Source organism: Alligator sinensis, unplaced genomic scaffold (genome assembly GCF_000455745.1).
Source record: "Alligator sinensis unplaced genomic scaffold, ASM45574v1 scaffold665_1, whole genome shotgun sequence".
In the NCBI taxonomy this organism is placed as follows: Eukaryota; Metazoa; Chordata; order Crocodylia; family Alligatoridae; genus Alligator; species Alligator sinensis.
The window spans coordinates 882,566-896,722 of NW_005842034.1; the positions used below are offsets into that span (position 1 = coordinate 882,566).

At 39.9% G+C, this 14,157-nt stretch overlaps 1 protein-coding gene across 3 annotated transcripts in view; it reads right to left on the reverse strand.

Annotated features, from left to right (window-relative positions):
* Nucleotides 1-351: 351 nt before the first annotated feature.
* SPIN1 (spindlin 1) overlaps nucleotides 352-14,157 on the reverse strand; it is a 90,182-nt gene continuing 76,376 nt past the window's right edge. For all 3 annotated transcript variants that reach the window (XM_006022401.3, XM_006022399.3, XM_025202665.1), the window contains 3 exons: nucleotides 12,628-12,881; nucleotides 10,767-11,000; nucleotides 352-4,185 (listed from right to left, as the gene is read on the reverse strand). In XM_006022401.3, coding sequence (XP_006022463.1) covers nucleotides 3,986-4,185; nucleotides 10,767-11,000; nucleotides 12,628-12,881 — 688 coding nt within the window. In that variant the 3' untranslated portion in view covers nucleotides 352-3,985. The remainder of the gene's footprint in view (nucleotides 4,186-10,766; nucleotides 11,001-12,627; nucleotides 12,882-14,157) is intronic.

The following is a 14,157-nucleotide window of genomic DNA, read 5'->3' on the forward strand; positions in this document are numbered from 1 at the left end:
GAGAGACTTAAAATGTCCTTTCAAGCACATATTTTAACAAACAAAAAACCTCCCACATCTTCATATATTGAGGAATTATACTTACCCATCTTTGTAAAGTTATTAGAGCTCTGTGGGTGAAAAGTATCACTGACGCAGTCTCAACAGCCAATTTTCATCTGAACACTTTTTTTTAATGAATGAAATAAAGATCTCCCTTTTAACTTGAAATTTGGAACACTGAATCAAAGGAGGCATGGAGCAACACCAGCAAAAATGCTTCCAGTATCCACAATATCAGAACTACTGTCCTCAGAATGACATCTGTAACATGCACTGAAAATATATTAATTTACAGGCTCCTTTACAGGCTTGCATAACTCCCTTAGTTTATTTTTTGCCTTTGATAAAAGTACAATTTAAGCACTATACTTCACTTCATAATCAAATTCCATCCGCTTTAAATGTCATTTTATCAACACTCATACTTACTTGGCAAGAGAGAGAATAAAGACTTGGCTTAACAAGCAAACTTGTTGCAAAAGGGCATAGTATTATATCAGCATAAATGGCTCATAACATTAAAATAATAAATCCTTTTTAATTATAAAACTGAAGAAACTGCTTCTTCACAATTTTAAAACACATCACTATATTTTGCTCATGAGAACAAAATTTACAGTCATAAGTTGCACATAAAGGGTTTATTTTAAATGTTTTAAGGATAGAGTTACATCATAATTATAAAAATTACTTACAGAATTAAGTAACAGATTTAAAGTGTTTATACTTCTAAATGCAGAGAACAGGGAACTGTCTACATTGTTCAAAATAAAATAAAAATAATGAAACCAAGCTCTAAAGATGAAGTCATTACCTAATCTTAAAATGTGAACACGAAGACCTTTGAACTATACACATACCAAGAACCATCCAAATTGCACTAATGATGTAAAATACAAAAAGCACAGCATTTTCAAGGAACCAGAAACTGTTTCTGCCATAATTCTTTTTCCCTGAAATGATTGTAATTGCTTCTGTCTTCCGATAAAACCTTCATTTTTAAATTAATTGATTTAAGAAGGCTTTTATATATTGCAATAAAAAGGGTTTTCCCCAATGTAGTTAGGTCTGTATACATCCTACTCCAACTAAATTTAGGGTTTGGCACTCAAAAGAAAAAGTAAAAAATGTAGTGTTTCAGATTTAGCTATGATTTTATTTACTCCTAAACAGAATACATGGTCCCTTCAAATGCTGTATGACACGTACAACTGGAAAATTACCTTCCGTTGGCACTATGCTCGCCTCACTGGTGCATTTAATCCTACTAACAACCATTAAAACAGCACAATAAGCAAATTCACAAAAAACTGAACACAAAATAAAAACAAAACAAAAACAAAAACCTAAACATTTTAACATGCAACTTTAGTTTGTTACATTGAACGTTCTACCTTCTAAGCATGCAAAAAAGGATGGTCTGCATTTAAGATTTTTTTTTCCTTTTAGAAGTTTTACATGGCAGCCTGACATCACACACACGCACACACACAATATACAACAATACTACAGCAGGTAAATGAGAAAGGCCAATAACTTTTATACACAGATCCATGGCTTGTGTCATCACAAGCCCCATGATAATTTTGGAAAGTAATGTTGAACCCCTAGAACAAGGAACCAACATTTAGTTACCAGGGTAACGCAAGCACTGCATGCAGATCTGAAACATGAGCCTAAAACAAAGCCCAAAGCAGATGGGCAGGGAGTGGAATTAGTCTCAAGCCTCAAAAAAGGTGGTTTAAGCTATCAGAAAAGGAAAAAGAAAAAGAAAAAAAAGCAACAGACACAACAGGGACACTTAAGAAAACAACCATAAAATTTACATATTATTGATTATATTTGAATTGGCAGAATACGTGGTGTATTAAAGTGGCTTGCAGAAAACCCATAAGTGCAAGCCTATAATGTTAAAAATGTTTCAGTAGACCTAAACCTTGAATATTTCAAAACAAACCTTGTATTCCTCAGATGTATAGCCCAAAACCAATTGTACTAGGTTATTCATGTATCCTGTGTTTAATCAATACACTCACTCATTCTTGTGCCACAAATATCAACTTGGGCTCATGGAGCCAGGCTCAGCTTTGAGATTTACATGCAGGACTCTTAAGAGTCAATAGAAAACACATAACAGATCTGCAGGATGAAAAAACACTGTGTTGCAAATCTGCTCACTTTGTTCAAAACACAAGGAACATTTATGACTCAGGTACTTAGTGCTTAAGAACTGCATTGAGAAGCTATTCACTGAAAGACAATAGCCTGCCTTTGGTTGCCCATGATGAAATACTGGACATAATGCAATAGTAGCAATGGACAAAGAATTAAGGTATTGTATTTATATAATGAGTATTTATTACCATTCAAACAGCATAATGAGGCACAAGCCTTAAGGCTAAAATATGAAATTAGGCAAAAAATGGATAGAAAGGGACTTAAATCAGTGAGTCTTCAGTATCAACACCACCCAAAGTAGAGGTCACTGGGCCTCTGAGAGCTCTGATAAACAGCACCTCTTTTTCTAGCCTTCCACTAACTGTGTAAGGTTGGATATCTGGGTATACTTTCCCTCAACAGTGATAACTAGCTTCATATATCATATTTCCATTAAACAGTGCTTTTACACTTGCAAAGCTCTGCCTTAATGTGACATGACAATTTTGCTGCTATGCTTACCATTTCTGCAATCCTGATTACTTTTAAAAAGCTGCCACATTTAAAAACTACCTTGGTTTATAACTATCTTGCAAGATTAAAACTGTGAAAGGATTCTGCTGCTGTGGGTTGCTATTTACATCCACAATCTAATGCAGATGACCGAACCACTGAGACTGCCTATAGCTTTCATTAGATATTACACCACTGGCATGCAGAACTCTAGTGTTCATTGAATGAAATTCACGTTAACAGCATACCTCAAAGCAAGTACAATGTACACCACAAAAGGCGACAACAGGTTAAAGCTGTAGATTTGTCCGGACACTCCTTATGTGGAAAAGCCAGAAAGAAGAGATCAGGCCTTCTTGGACCAAAAAAGGAAACGAAAAGAAAAGAAAAAATAAAGGGAATGCAGCAGACTGAGCAGAAGGCAACAAATGCTTCTCCTTCGCTAAAATAAAAGTCTTGGCACCAAGCACTTGGGTTTTGCTAAGTGTGTATAACAAAATACAACATTTAGAATAGAAGGCAGCCTTGTTATGGATATTTTTACTGGTTCTACCACTTGTAAATGTCGGCCACTAACCTGCATTTTCTCATTATCTGTTCATACAGATTAACTATACCGTTTCATAGTTTAAAGCCTTTTCACTGCAAGGTGCATAAATCATACACCGTCTTGTGACTAGGATGCACAAATAATTCCAAGCATTGCTATTCCTTAAACAGCTAGTATGAAGTAGTGTAGAAACACAGTAGATTGATGTTACGTGGGTTAGGTACTCCTTAACACTGCACAAGCCATTTAAACCTTTCAAAACCATCTCTGTCCCAACCCTGAAAACAAGGACTGCCAGTAGCCAAGAAATTAAATTTAATGTTACATAAGAAGGCAATATCAAAAATATCAAACTACACTTGCATGTGGCAGTTGAACAGGTGAGTGCAAGGTTGAAGAAAAAGTTAAAATCTATGAAAAATTTAGATTAATGATTACAATACTAGATCAACTTTACACAGCTTGAATTTGCCGCTGTTCTTTACTGTACTCCCTCCCCCCAAAATATATCGACTTCCTTCAAGAAAAGGAGTTCCCTTACACAAAATGTGTCACGTTCACATAAATGTTTGTATTATTCAGAACAAAACAGTTTTGCTGGCAGAGATTGTGGGTTCGCAGGGACATTTAAGCTTTCATTAAACTGGAAAGCAGTCAAGTCTTTTTGTCTACAAATTTTACATGTAATAGTTCCACAAATTTGGCAAAAGTTCAGGATGACGTCTAAGATGTCTTCACCAAATCGTAGACATAAATATGGAAATCATCATCAAACTTGATGAAATAGACAGAGGGTTTGGCTTCAACTTGATGAATGACCATGCCAGTCCTTTTTGAGCCATCTTCTTTGGCATATTCCACTTGTTTGCCTACCAGGCTGTCCACAACTTCACCTGGCTCCCGTTCTGCTGGAGGCGAATCATCTATAAAAGCATAAACACAAGATGCACTTTGTTAGGAGGTTATCGACTTTTATTTCCAGGTGACATTTGCCAAGGTTACTTAAGAACAAAGGCTGGCAAACCCTGGAGCCATTTTATCTGGCCGGTGGTGGGAAGTGGCTTTGCTCATGCAACAACCAGAAGCAGTGATGGTGGCACTGTGGGTGAGAGCAGTGACAGCTGCTGCAGGCTGAGCCGGAAGTAGCCTATGCTCTGAACTAAACTTATTAAATCTCTCACTCTCACCCCCCAGCTCTGAAGCATTGCCCACCCCTGCCTTGGAATATGTGAAAATATAAGAAATGAGTTGGGGGTTGGAGGGCAGATTTACACATTTCAAAGAATACTCTAAAAGATATAGTTTGTTCAGACAACTACAGTTCAGCGTTACACTTTTAAAAGTATGATCACAGGGAGGCTAGAGGGGACGTGGTTAGATAACGTTTTACTTTCATAAAATTCCAGTTGCAATGTTATACTATACCTATACTCTCAGATGCACTGAATATATTGGCTCCTACTTCATCGCATACACATACAAGATTATAACAAATGAATGACACTTCTGAAAAAAGAAGTGTCGAATGATCTGAACCAATATTTGTAGAATATGCACACAGACCGATATTCTACTTATCCAAACACTGCCCACTGGAGGCCATGAGAATGAATTCTAATGGATATGAATGTCTGAACCAGAGGTTACAGAGGGGTTTCACTCTCCAAAGTTTTTCAATTTCTCTCTCTAGTTCAATAATGTAGTAAAAGAAATTCAAACAACTGGGAAAGGAGAGTGGAAATGTAAAGATGTCACAACACTGTACTTATTTAAAAACTGCCTCCACAGCATTTCATCCAAGTTTAAAGGTATTTAACTGGGTTTCACTACATGGGGGGAGGGAGGGAAGAACAGGAACCCTAGTTTAGATCTTGAAACCTAAGTTGCCTAAATTTATACCAATGAATGAAAGAGTCTGTACACAGAATCGAATCCATACGGAAAGTGTTAATACAAGGTTTTTCTTGTTAGACTCATCCCCCAGAGCTACCAGTAACCCAAGTTATTTTCCATCAGGCATTGTCCTAGAAGTTTAGAAACCTCATATTTATGGAAATAACATTCTCTGCTACAGGAAACAAATTAAAAAAAAAAAACAGGCAAAGCCAGATTCAGAAGGAATCCATGGCAAAAGTTTAGCATCAGGACACAAAACAGTCCCTTCTTCCTTGTAAAATACAATAAAAGAAAAGTTCTATGTAGGGATGCACTCAAATTGCAGAGCCTGGGGCCAAATTTCACATGGCCCCGGGCTCCAATTTCCCAGACAGATCATGTCTGCTTCCCCAGTGCCTCTGACTGGCCAGGGCAGCCGGCAGACACATAGGCTGGCAGCCTGGACTGGCCTGGCCCCATTCCCCACCTGGGCCTGGTCTGCACAGGAAAGAGCCACCACTATCCAGCTGTCCCCTGGCTCCTCCAACCTGACCTGGCTCTGCCCCTCCTAGCCCCTTCCCACTTCCTGGCTGGGCCATGCTCCCCCACCGGCCTCGCCTAGCTCTGCACTTGACCCAGGCCCACTCCCCTTGCCAGGGATGGCAACACTGCCCCCCTGCCCCAGCTCTGCTCCCCACAGTCCAGCCCCACCCCCCCACCATGGCATGAGGGCAGGCCTCTTGCCTAATCAGCACTTGGGGGACAGTGAAACTGAGAAATGTTTTAATTTTACATGGAACCCTGCTTTTCACAGGGCTCCTTTTTTTTCCATGGATTTCTCCAATGTTCATGGAAAATGCCTGATTTCACATTTTCTGTGCAAATAGCAAAATCAGTGCATCCCTACTTACATGGAAAAACCTAGAATGCAATTAGTCTCTTTGCAGATGTAAGAGAAAAGAAAAAAGCAGTTTTTCTAAGGACACATGATAAGTTAAGAGCACATGTAGAAAAATCTCATCAATTTTACAAATTAAACTATGAGGTAAATAGCACATCAGGATTGAAAACTGCATCCCTAACATCCTTGGAACACTGACTTCTGTAGTTTTAGAACACCGTTCAGAATGGTTCCCACAACTTAAGACGAATAACTGTTCCTAGTGTAGCATCTGTAAACACAGCAATAAAGAGTAGACTTCCCACGAGCTGATCTGCCCCGACCCCATACTGGAGCTGGCTCAAGGAGGGTGCAAGGCCCGGGGCAAATCAGCTCGTGCAGGGACCCTCCCACACCCCAGGATCAGGGTGGTGGGTCCCCACACGAGCTGATCTGCCCCGGCCCCGTACCGGAACCGACTCGAGGAGAATGTGGGGACCCTCCTCCACTCCAGGATTGGGGCGGTGGGTCCCTGCATGAGCTAATATGCCCCAGCCCCATGCCACTGGCCCCACGCACTAGCAACCGGCTCCTGTCAGCAGGCAGGCAGATTGGGGGCCTGCCGGCACCCCCAGGAGGGCTGCGGGGGGCTGTGCCGGAGTCCTCCTGGGTGTGAGCCCCTGATCTGCCTGCCAGGTGACAGGAGCCGGGTGCTGCCACCTGGATGTTCCCGGTGCTGGGTGCGGGTTGTGCCCAGCACCAGTCTGTCATCTAGCAGGCAGATTGGGGGCCTGCACCCCCCGGAGGACTCCGGCACAACCCCTGCAGCCTTCCTGGGGGTGCAGGTGAGCCCCCGATCTGCCTGCCTGCTGTATGTTATGTTTCCCCATAATAACCTATGGGTGAAATATCGAAACACCGTCGAAACAGTAAAACAGTTTCGACGAAACGAAACAGAACAGTGGTTTTGAAACTCAAAACGAAACGCTGTTCCGTCGAATCGTCAAAATGGAAGCCGAATCAGAAGGGGCGCTGTTTTGCACATGCCTAATGCAAATCTTGTCCTTTGTCTATCTGATGCAAGGAAGAGCTGTTGGGTGTGGTGGAAATTTTAGTCCCATGACAAACTATATCCTATTCTTGAACAGAAAGAAGGATGGAAACATTAACTCATTTTGGTAGAAACGAGTTAAAACAAATCCTTCATCTGATTTGCTGAAGGCCTGATTTGCTGATGATCTTTTGCCATCTATGATTCATACTGCTTTAAAAAAATTTTACTCTGCCAGAGAGTTGGGTGAATCTGAACAAAGAGCCAGTTTCATACCACACAGCCTGCAGCCACTTCCTTGTTCATTCAGACAACATTTTTGTAAGATTTTAAAACAGTGTCACAAAGCCCTAAAACTCGAGAGAGATGGATTTCAGAGGACAATGAATGATTTACAGCTCTAACATGTATGTAGAGCTTCATCTGCCAATCCAATGAGAAACACATTCTAAAGCCAAATCATCCATTACATACAATCAAGCTAGGAGGCAGAAGTAGTGAATCAGGTACCACTTTTCACAAAACAAGTTTGCCCATTTAAAAAAAAAAAAAAAGGAAAACTCAAATCTCTTCAGCCCTGAAAGAGTCTGTGGATATCTGGAGAACCAGTGAATGAAACAGGATCAGCCAAGGATGAGAGGTGTATCAAGGGAAAATGATTTGTATTCAAAGTACTTAAAGAACTGTGTTCCCTCACCCTTGCCCAGTCAATACAGATTTAAGAGGCTTGGGAGAAACAAATGTTTTAAACAATCACTCTTCTCTTTTCAGTTAAAAGTTGAAAAATCTTTCAGTATTTATCTGATGATTCTTCCGCACACCTAATCTACTATAACTAGCCTTTCTATACTCCCCCCAATCCCCAAAATAAACCAGACTCTGTCAGTGCTCTAGGTTACTTATTCTTCTTATAACAGCTGTGTAATTTGCTGTACAACTAAAGATTATGGCATATTTGCTATATAGTTGTATATTATCAACTAATTCATTTTTTAAAAAATGCTTAGTCCTAATAGGTGCCTATACACAAGCAGGGAGGCTGCTCTGATGCGCTGTAATTCCAGCATGTTGGAAAAGACTCGATTAATCAAGTCTGCTGAAGCGTGGTAATTACCACACTCCAGCGGCCTCCTGCATCTTGTGTATTAGTGTCCCCGTGCTTCAAAATGGGGGGCACTTTAAAGCTCGCCAAACAAGCTTTAGATAAAGTGCATTTGCTGCCATTTTGAAGTCCTGATACACAAGGTGCTCTGGGCACTTTAATTAGAGTGGCTCTTCCCGGCAACCCACTGGGGCGCTCTGGGAGCCACTCTAGTGGCCCCTCCACCCCCCGCAGCATGTGTATAAACGCCCTATGGTTTCAAAGAGTGCCTTCAAGAACTGAACAAGCACTTTCCGCCAAAATCAGCCTTCCAAAATTGGGGTGCATATGTTAAAGAGAAAAGCAGATTCTTCTGCCCAAAATAAAAGTGCACTGACACTGCAGAATGGCTGCTACTTCTTTTCCTTCTCTTCCTACCAGCAGCTGGGTGGAAGGGCGGGCAGAGTCCAGCAGAGACAACCTGGGGAGGGGAAAGAGGTTGCAGTGGTGCAATCTTATGTTACTTTGGTTCCTGCTCCACCCAAAGATTAAAAGCAACTGCCTGGCAGCAGCAGTGGCATTTCTATTCAGGCAGTGCTGAGGAAGTCAGTTATATTCACGGCTCATAAATCGACTTCGTTCATAACTGCTCTTCACTCCAAAGGTGTTAACTAGCCTTTTTCCTTTTAGTGGTCTTGATGTAGCACACTAATCAAGCTATCATTTCTTTGGCAATTTTGCAATCTATTAACTGTTCCTGGTTTTTCTTTTCCTATTTCATAGCACTGCTGACTGGTTTTAGCTCTTTTCGAAATCCTAGATCTGCCCATGAAGTCCATTCTTCAGATACAGTTTCAGTTTTTGGCTGAGCAGAAATTCAGCTTTGAAAAAAAAAGTTAAAACAATACCTTTTGCCTGACAGCAAAAGGAGTGTGAGCGAGCAGATTAGGTTCTGCTCTGCTGTATGGGGCTGGAAAACTTTCTTCATCCTTCTCCAAAACAGGGTGAATTTCTTGCATACTATACATCCCCAAATAAGATGATATAGTAGCTATACTACTCTCTCTAACTCCTGGCAGAGAAAAGGCTAGACCAGTGGTGCCCAATGTTTTTCTTCCTTGGGCCAGATGGACAGTGCTCAGTTGGTCAGATCCTGCCAGTGGGCTCAATCTAGTACACAGGGTGAAAAGGCATGGACCAATCCAGCTGGGGGGGGGTTGGAGGGGAAAAGTTGGGCCCTTCAGGGGAAGGGAGTATGGCTGGACCCCAGTACAGCCGTGTGAGGAGAAGGGGGCATGATGTGGCCCCAATTTGGCTTTGCGGGGCATAAGGTAGCAGGGGAGGGGTGGCAGTGTAACTTGCTATTGCTTCCCCACCACCAAATTTCCAGACCTATGGGAGCCCCACAGGCTGGAGGTTGAGCACCCCTGGGCTAACCAATAAATTTGTATGAGATGGTTTGGATAGGGATAATCCTGCCACAGGAAAGGGGTTGAACTAGATGACCTCTGGGGGTCCCTTCCACCACTACTTTTCTAGGATTCTAAGGAAAAAGATAAAACCTCTCTGTAGGAACAAAAGCTTCAACTACCTTCCAGTTAAAAAATATCCAAAGCACCCCTCCTATCTCCATTTTTCGTTATCATGACTTGCCACCGCACCCCCCACCCCGACACATACACACCATCAAATTTCAGACTCCAACTGAATAAACTTCTATAATGGTTGAGAGGAATACAGATATCGGCAACACTGAATTCTCCTTCACTTATTCTAAGCATACCAACTTGCAAACTGGTAGTTCCAAACTAGTTAAATAAGGGCTGAATTTAATATAATTTAATATAGCCAAAAGCCTTTATAGCATTTATATATGTTTTTCTTTTTGTGTTACATGTGTGAATACAGCACTCATGTGCACAACCCCTCCCCTTCACTTGACAGTTTCCATCTTTGCAGGATAGCAGAAACTGGAAAAAAATCTAAGCTTGGCTCAACAGACTCAAACATAATTATAAAAAAAAAATTTTTGGAGGGCTAGCTCTTAAAATTCTGTAGGACCTGGGATAACCACGAGGGGAAATAATGGTTATTTTGGTGGTGGTGATTTTAGATTTTGCAAAATGTGTCTCAATTGTTCTATAGGGCCTGGTTTGGAAGTCTGGAATATTAAGGACAAGAGAGTTTTATGTGCATTTATTCACTGTGTAACTAACTTTTAAAATTGCTTTATTGTACATATATTTACTTTTTTCTTCATCCTTCTCACGCTGTGGTCTGCTGCATTTAGCAAAATGCCAAGATAATAAAAAATGTAGATTTTTTTTTTTCTTTTTTCACATCAAAATCACGTCTTGATTAAACAAATACATAAAAGAAGATAGCTATAAACCATGCAGGAGTGGACAAGGGCAGTATAAAACATTAACATTAGAAACTGATCATTTCAAACAAATTTTCATTTAGAAGTCATCTTTAAAATTACAGATAAACATTTCCTTAAGATTTCTGAGTTTGTAAAGTGTTTCATTTAATAAATTAACCATAAGCCAAAAATCTAATCTAGAGGCATCTGTTACTATATAGTTAATATAACAAAACATATTAACCTACTTACTGGAATCAGGCATAATGCGGAGGTCACCTTCTTTATAGTCATCTAAGAGCTGATACATGTACAAGACAGGATCCTTCTCGTAGGTAATATAAAACCATGTGTTCATTATAGGAGCTCGAGCCAAGACCATCCCCCTCCACTCATCTTTTGAGCCGTCCTCTGTTTCAAACATATGTTCCACAGCTTTGCCAATCATTGTGTCTGCTAGGTGAGCATCACTGATTCGAGATGAAGCTGAAAAATGTACATAATATTTAATAAATTCAGGTTTACTCAGAAAGCTGGATACTACATATTCTACAGAAATCATATTAACTGCTTTGTCCAAATGGGTTTATTTATGAAACAATTACTTGCTTCATGCAACTCAGGGCTGTTCAAGGGGCCAAGGTGCACACACCGAGCTGCCTGCCTCATTGGCCTCAACAGTGTGAGTCAGTAGCTGCTTGGGACATGAGCTGCGTGGGCACCCCCCACTGCACTGCATGCACAGGCACCCCAGCCTTACCCACAGTTCACTGGCTTCAGGCTCCCCTGCTGTATCATGCTGCATGAGCATACCAGGACACCTGCTAAGGTGGGGTCAAGAGGTGGAAGCCGGGGTGGGGCAGGGCTAGCCTGGAGCCAGAAGAATGGAGTAGGGGTGGGGGGAGCAGCGCCTGAGTGGGAATCTGGGGACTACAAATTAACCCATTGGAGGCTGCATGCAGCCTGTGGACAGCCCTGATGGATATCTTTATTCCCTGGGTATAGTCAGGTTAAAAGATGCAAAATTTTAGTCATGATTATTTATTAAAATAATTCAAATCGACTTTTTCCAAAGCAACAACAATATGTTTCTGAAGCTACAGCACAGGGTCATGTTAACAAATAATTCAAAATGGTGAGGAAAACCAATGGTGGGTTATATAGCACATACCAAACAATTTTCATTTATCTTAAAATTAATATTTGGCAAAGGTAAGCAATTGCAAAACAGCTTTCAGATTCTATTGTTAATGAGGTTTTCACTAGGGAATGCTGCAAATGGTTGATCCAATTTGAGAGTTAGTGGCAACTAGTGCAAATTATGAACACTGAACTTCAGGGTTTCAAAAAAACCTGTAGGATGTACCAGTCAGAGTGAGCCGTTAAAAACAAAAAACTTATTATTGCTTTTGTTATTTCATTTAAAAGAACTGTATTTATCAAGAAAGGCACATCTGAAAAAACTTGATACAAAGTAAAAATTGTAGAAGGACCAGAAGATATTTTGTAGAGAGAGAATTCTCATTAGATCTCATGCAAGCATCTTCTTGGGTCAACACATTAGCATTTAAACAGAGTATTAGTCTAACTAAGCATTGTATAAGCTTATTAAGGATAAATCCTTGAAGGAAGGATGATTAATATTACAGAATGTGCAAGCATACCATTTAAAATGGCAGCCAAAGCCATAATATCAGGCAATATGAACAGAGGATCTTAATTACCCACCACGGTATGATAAAAATGTACTAATTTCATCATTTTTTTTTACTACAGGCAACCCCTGCTTAGCGCTTAATTGATTCCTGAAAAGCTGAGCGTTAAGCAAAACAAGCATTAAGTAAAACTGAACATATTTGATGACCCAAGATAGTGACTGCAATTGCTTTTCATGACCCAAGATGGCAAGCACGAGCGCTATAATGAAACTCACTGAGCGCTAAGTGAAATCAGGTATCAATTAAAATGAGCATTACAGCAAAATAGCGCTAAGCAAAACAGTGTTAAGCAGGGGTTGCCTGTACTTGAATGTCCACATATTTGGCAGAACGCATTCCACCACATATGCAGAAGGAGCATGCAACATAATGCATGTGCATCAAAAAACACTTACCAACTCTGTCTGGAAGGACTTCAAGCGCTGAAACTCTTTCATCTTTGTGCAGTTCTAGTCCATAGACACAATCAAATCCATCATATTTAATAAGGTACAGGGAGGGATTTACAGGAACCTGATCAAGAACTGTCCCCTTCCACTGTGTTACAGGTCCACTCCCTTCTTTCCATCCATGCTGTATTCTGCAGCCTACAATGTTTCTTCGGGGCTGAGAAATAGGTTTGCTTGGTCCCACATTGTTTCGGTGCTTTCTGCATATAGATACTCATATGTAAGCTACTGAACAGGCAAACATTTCTTCTAATTTTAACTAAAGATAATTTTTTTTTTTAACAGGAAAGTTTCCATATATTTTCAAATGAGTATATTTATGCTTACTCATTGAGCAAATATTGCACACATTTTAGTGTATCCCTTATTCTTACTACTACTTGCTAGATTATTATACTGATTATCTAACATTATCTAGAAAACACAATAAGTACAATAGTGAAAAAGAACACTGACGCAGTAATGTGCAGTACCTGAAGAACTGCCAAGTACCTTGAAATAAGCAGATCCATTAAGTAGTATTTGTGAAAACAGTTTTTGACAGAACAGTTTTCCATTGATTTGACAGACCTCAATTTTCAACACTTTGCAGGGAAATGCCAATTGATTAATTTTGTTGATAGGAGAAAGCTGATACTATATCACTTCTATAGTACCACTTTGATTCACTTAATTTATAGTGTTATATTTATTATGATGGCTATATTCAACTTTATATGCATATACCATGTGATGGATGGTTCCAAGTGGAAGTTTTAAAGAATTTTTGTTTGTAATTTTTTTTTTGTTCTAATGGAGAATGAAAACATTTCAATATAAGAACTTTTAGGGCAACAAAAATTCTAGTTCCCAACAGTTCTGCAAACAGCTTATGAAGACTCAAGTCAACAACTACAGTTGAACTATAAAGTAAAACCATTTTCATTATCACTAATTCCTAATAGTTTAAATTGGTTTTCTTTAACCTGAGATAATTCTGCAATTTTAGCCCTTCTTGATATCTAAACAACATATGACAATTTAATGATGGAAAAGTAAAAAAACTTACCTGTTAAACACCTTAATTCTGCCTTCAAAATGAAAGTTGTCTGAATTTATTATAGTCACCCCCCAATATCATCTCTATTGACAAGACATTGAATATCTATCAGATTCTGAGATTAAGACACCTCCCTAACTTCCCCTAAAAGAATAGGAAACAGCCAGGATAATGTGATGTTTGGTTGCTGTTCTTGTAGGGCAAATATACTTCTTTATCCTAGTCTCCACTTTTTTTCTGAAGATAGGATAATTTTTTAATGCTATCAGTAAGGAAAGTATAACCTCAGAAGTACTCTACAAACATGCAATGTCCCCAAAAAACAGCATGGTTCCTTTTCAGTAAACACACTGCCCGAATGACATGCAACAAGGGAGAACCACAGAAGATACTCCTTCTAGTAGGACTAGATCTGCTTCACTTCTTCCTCAGTGTTT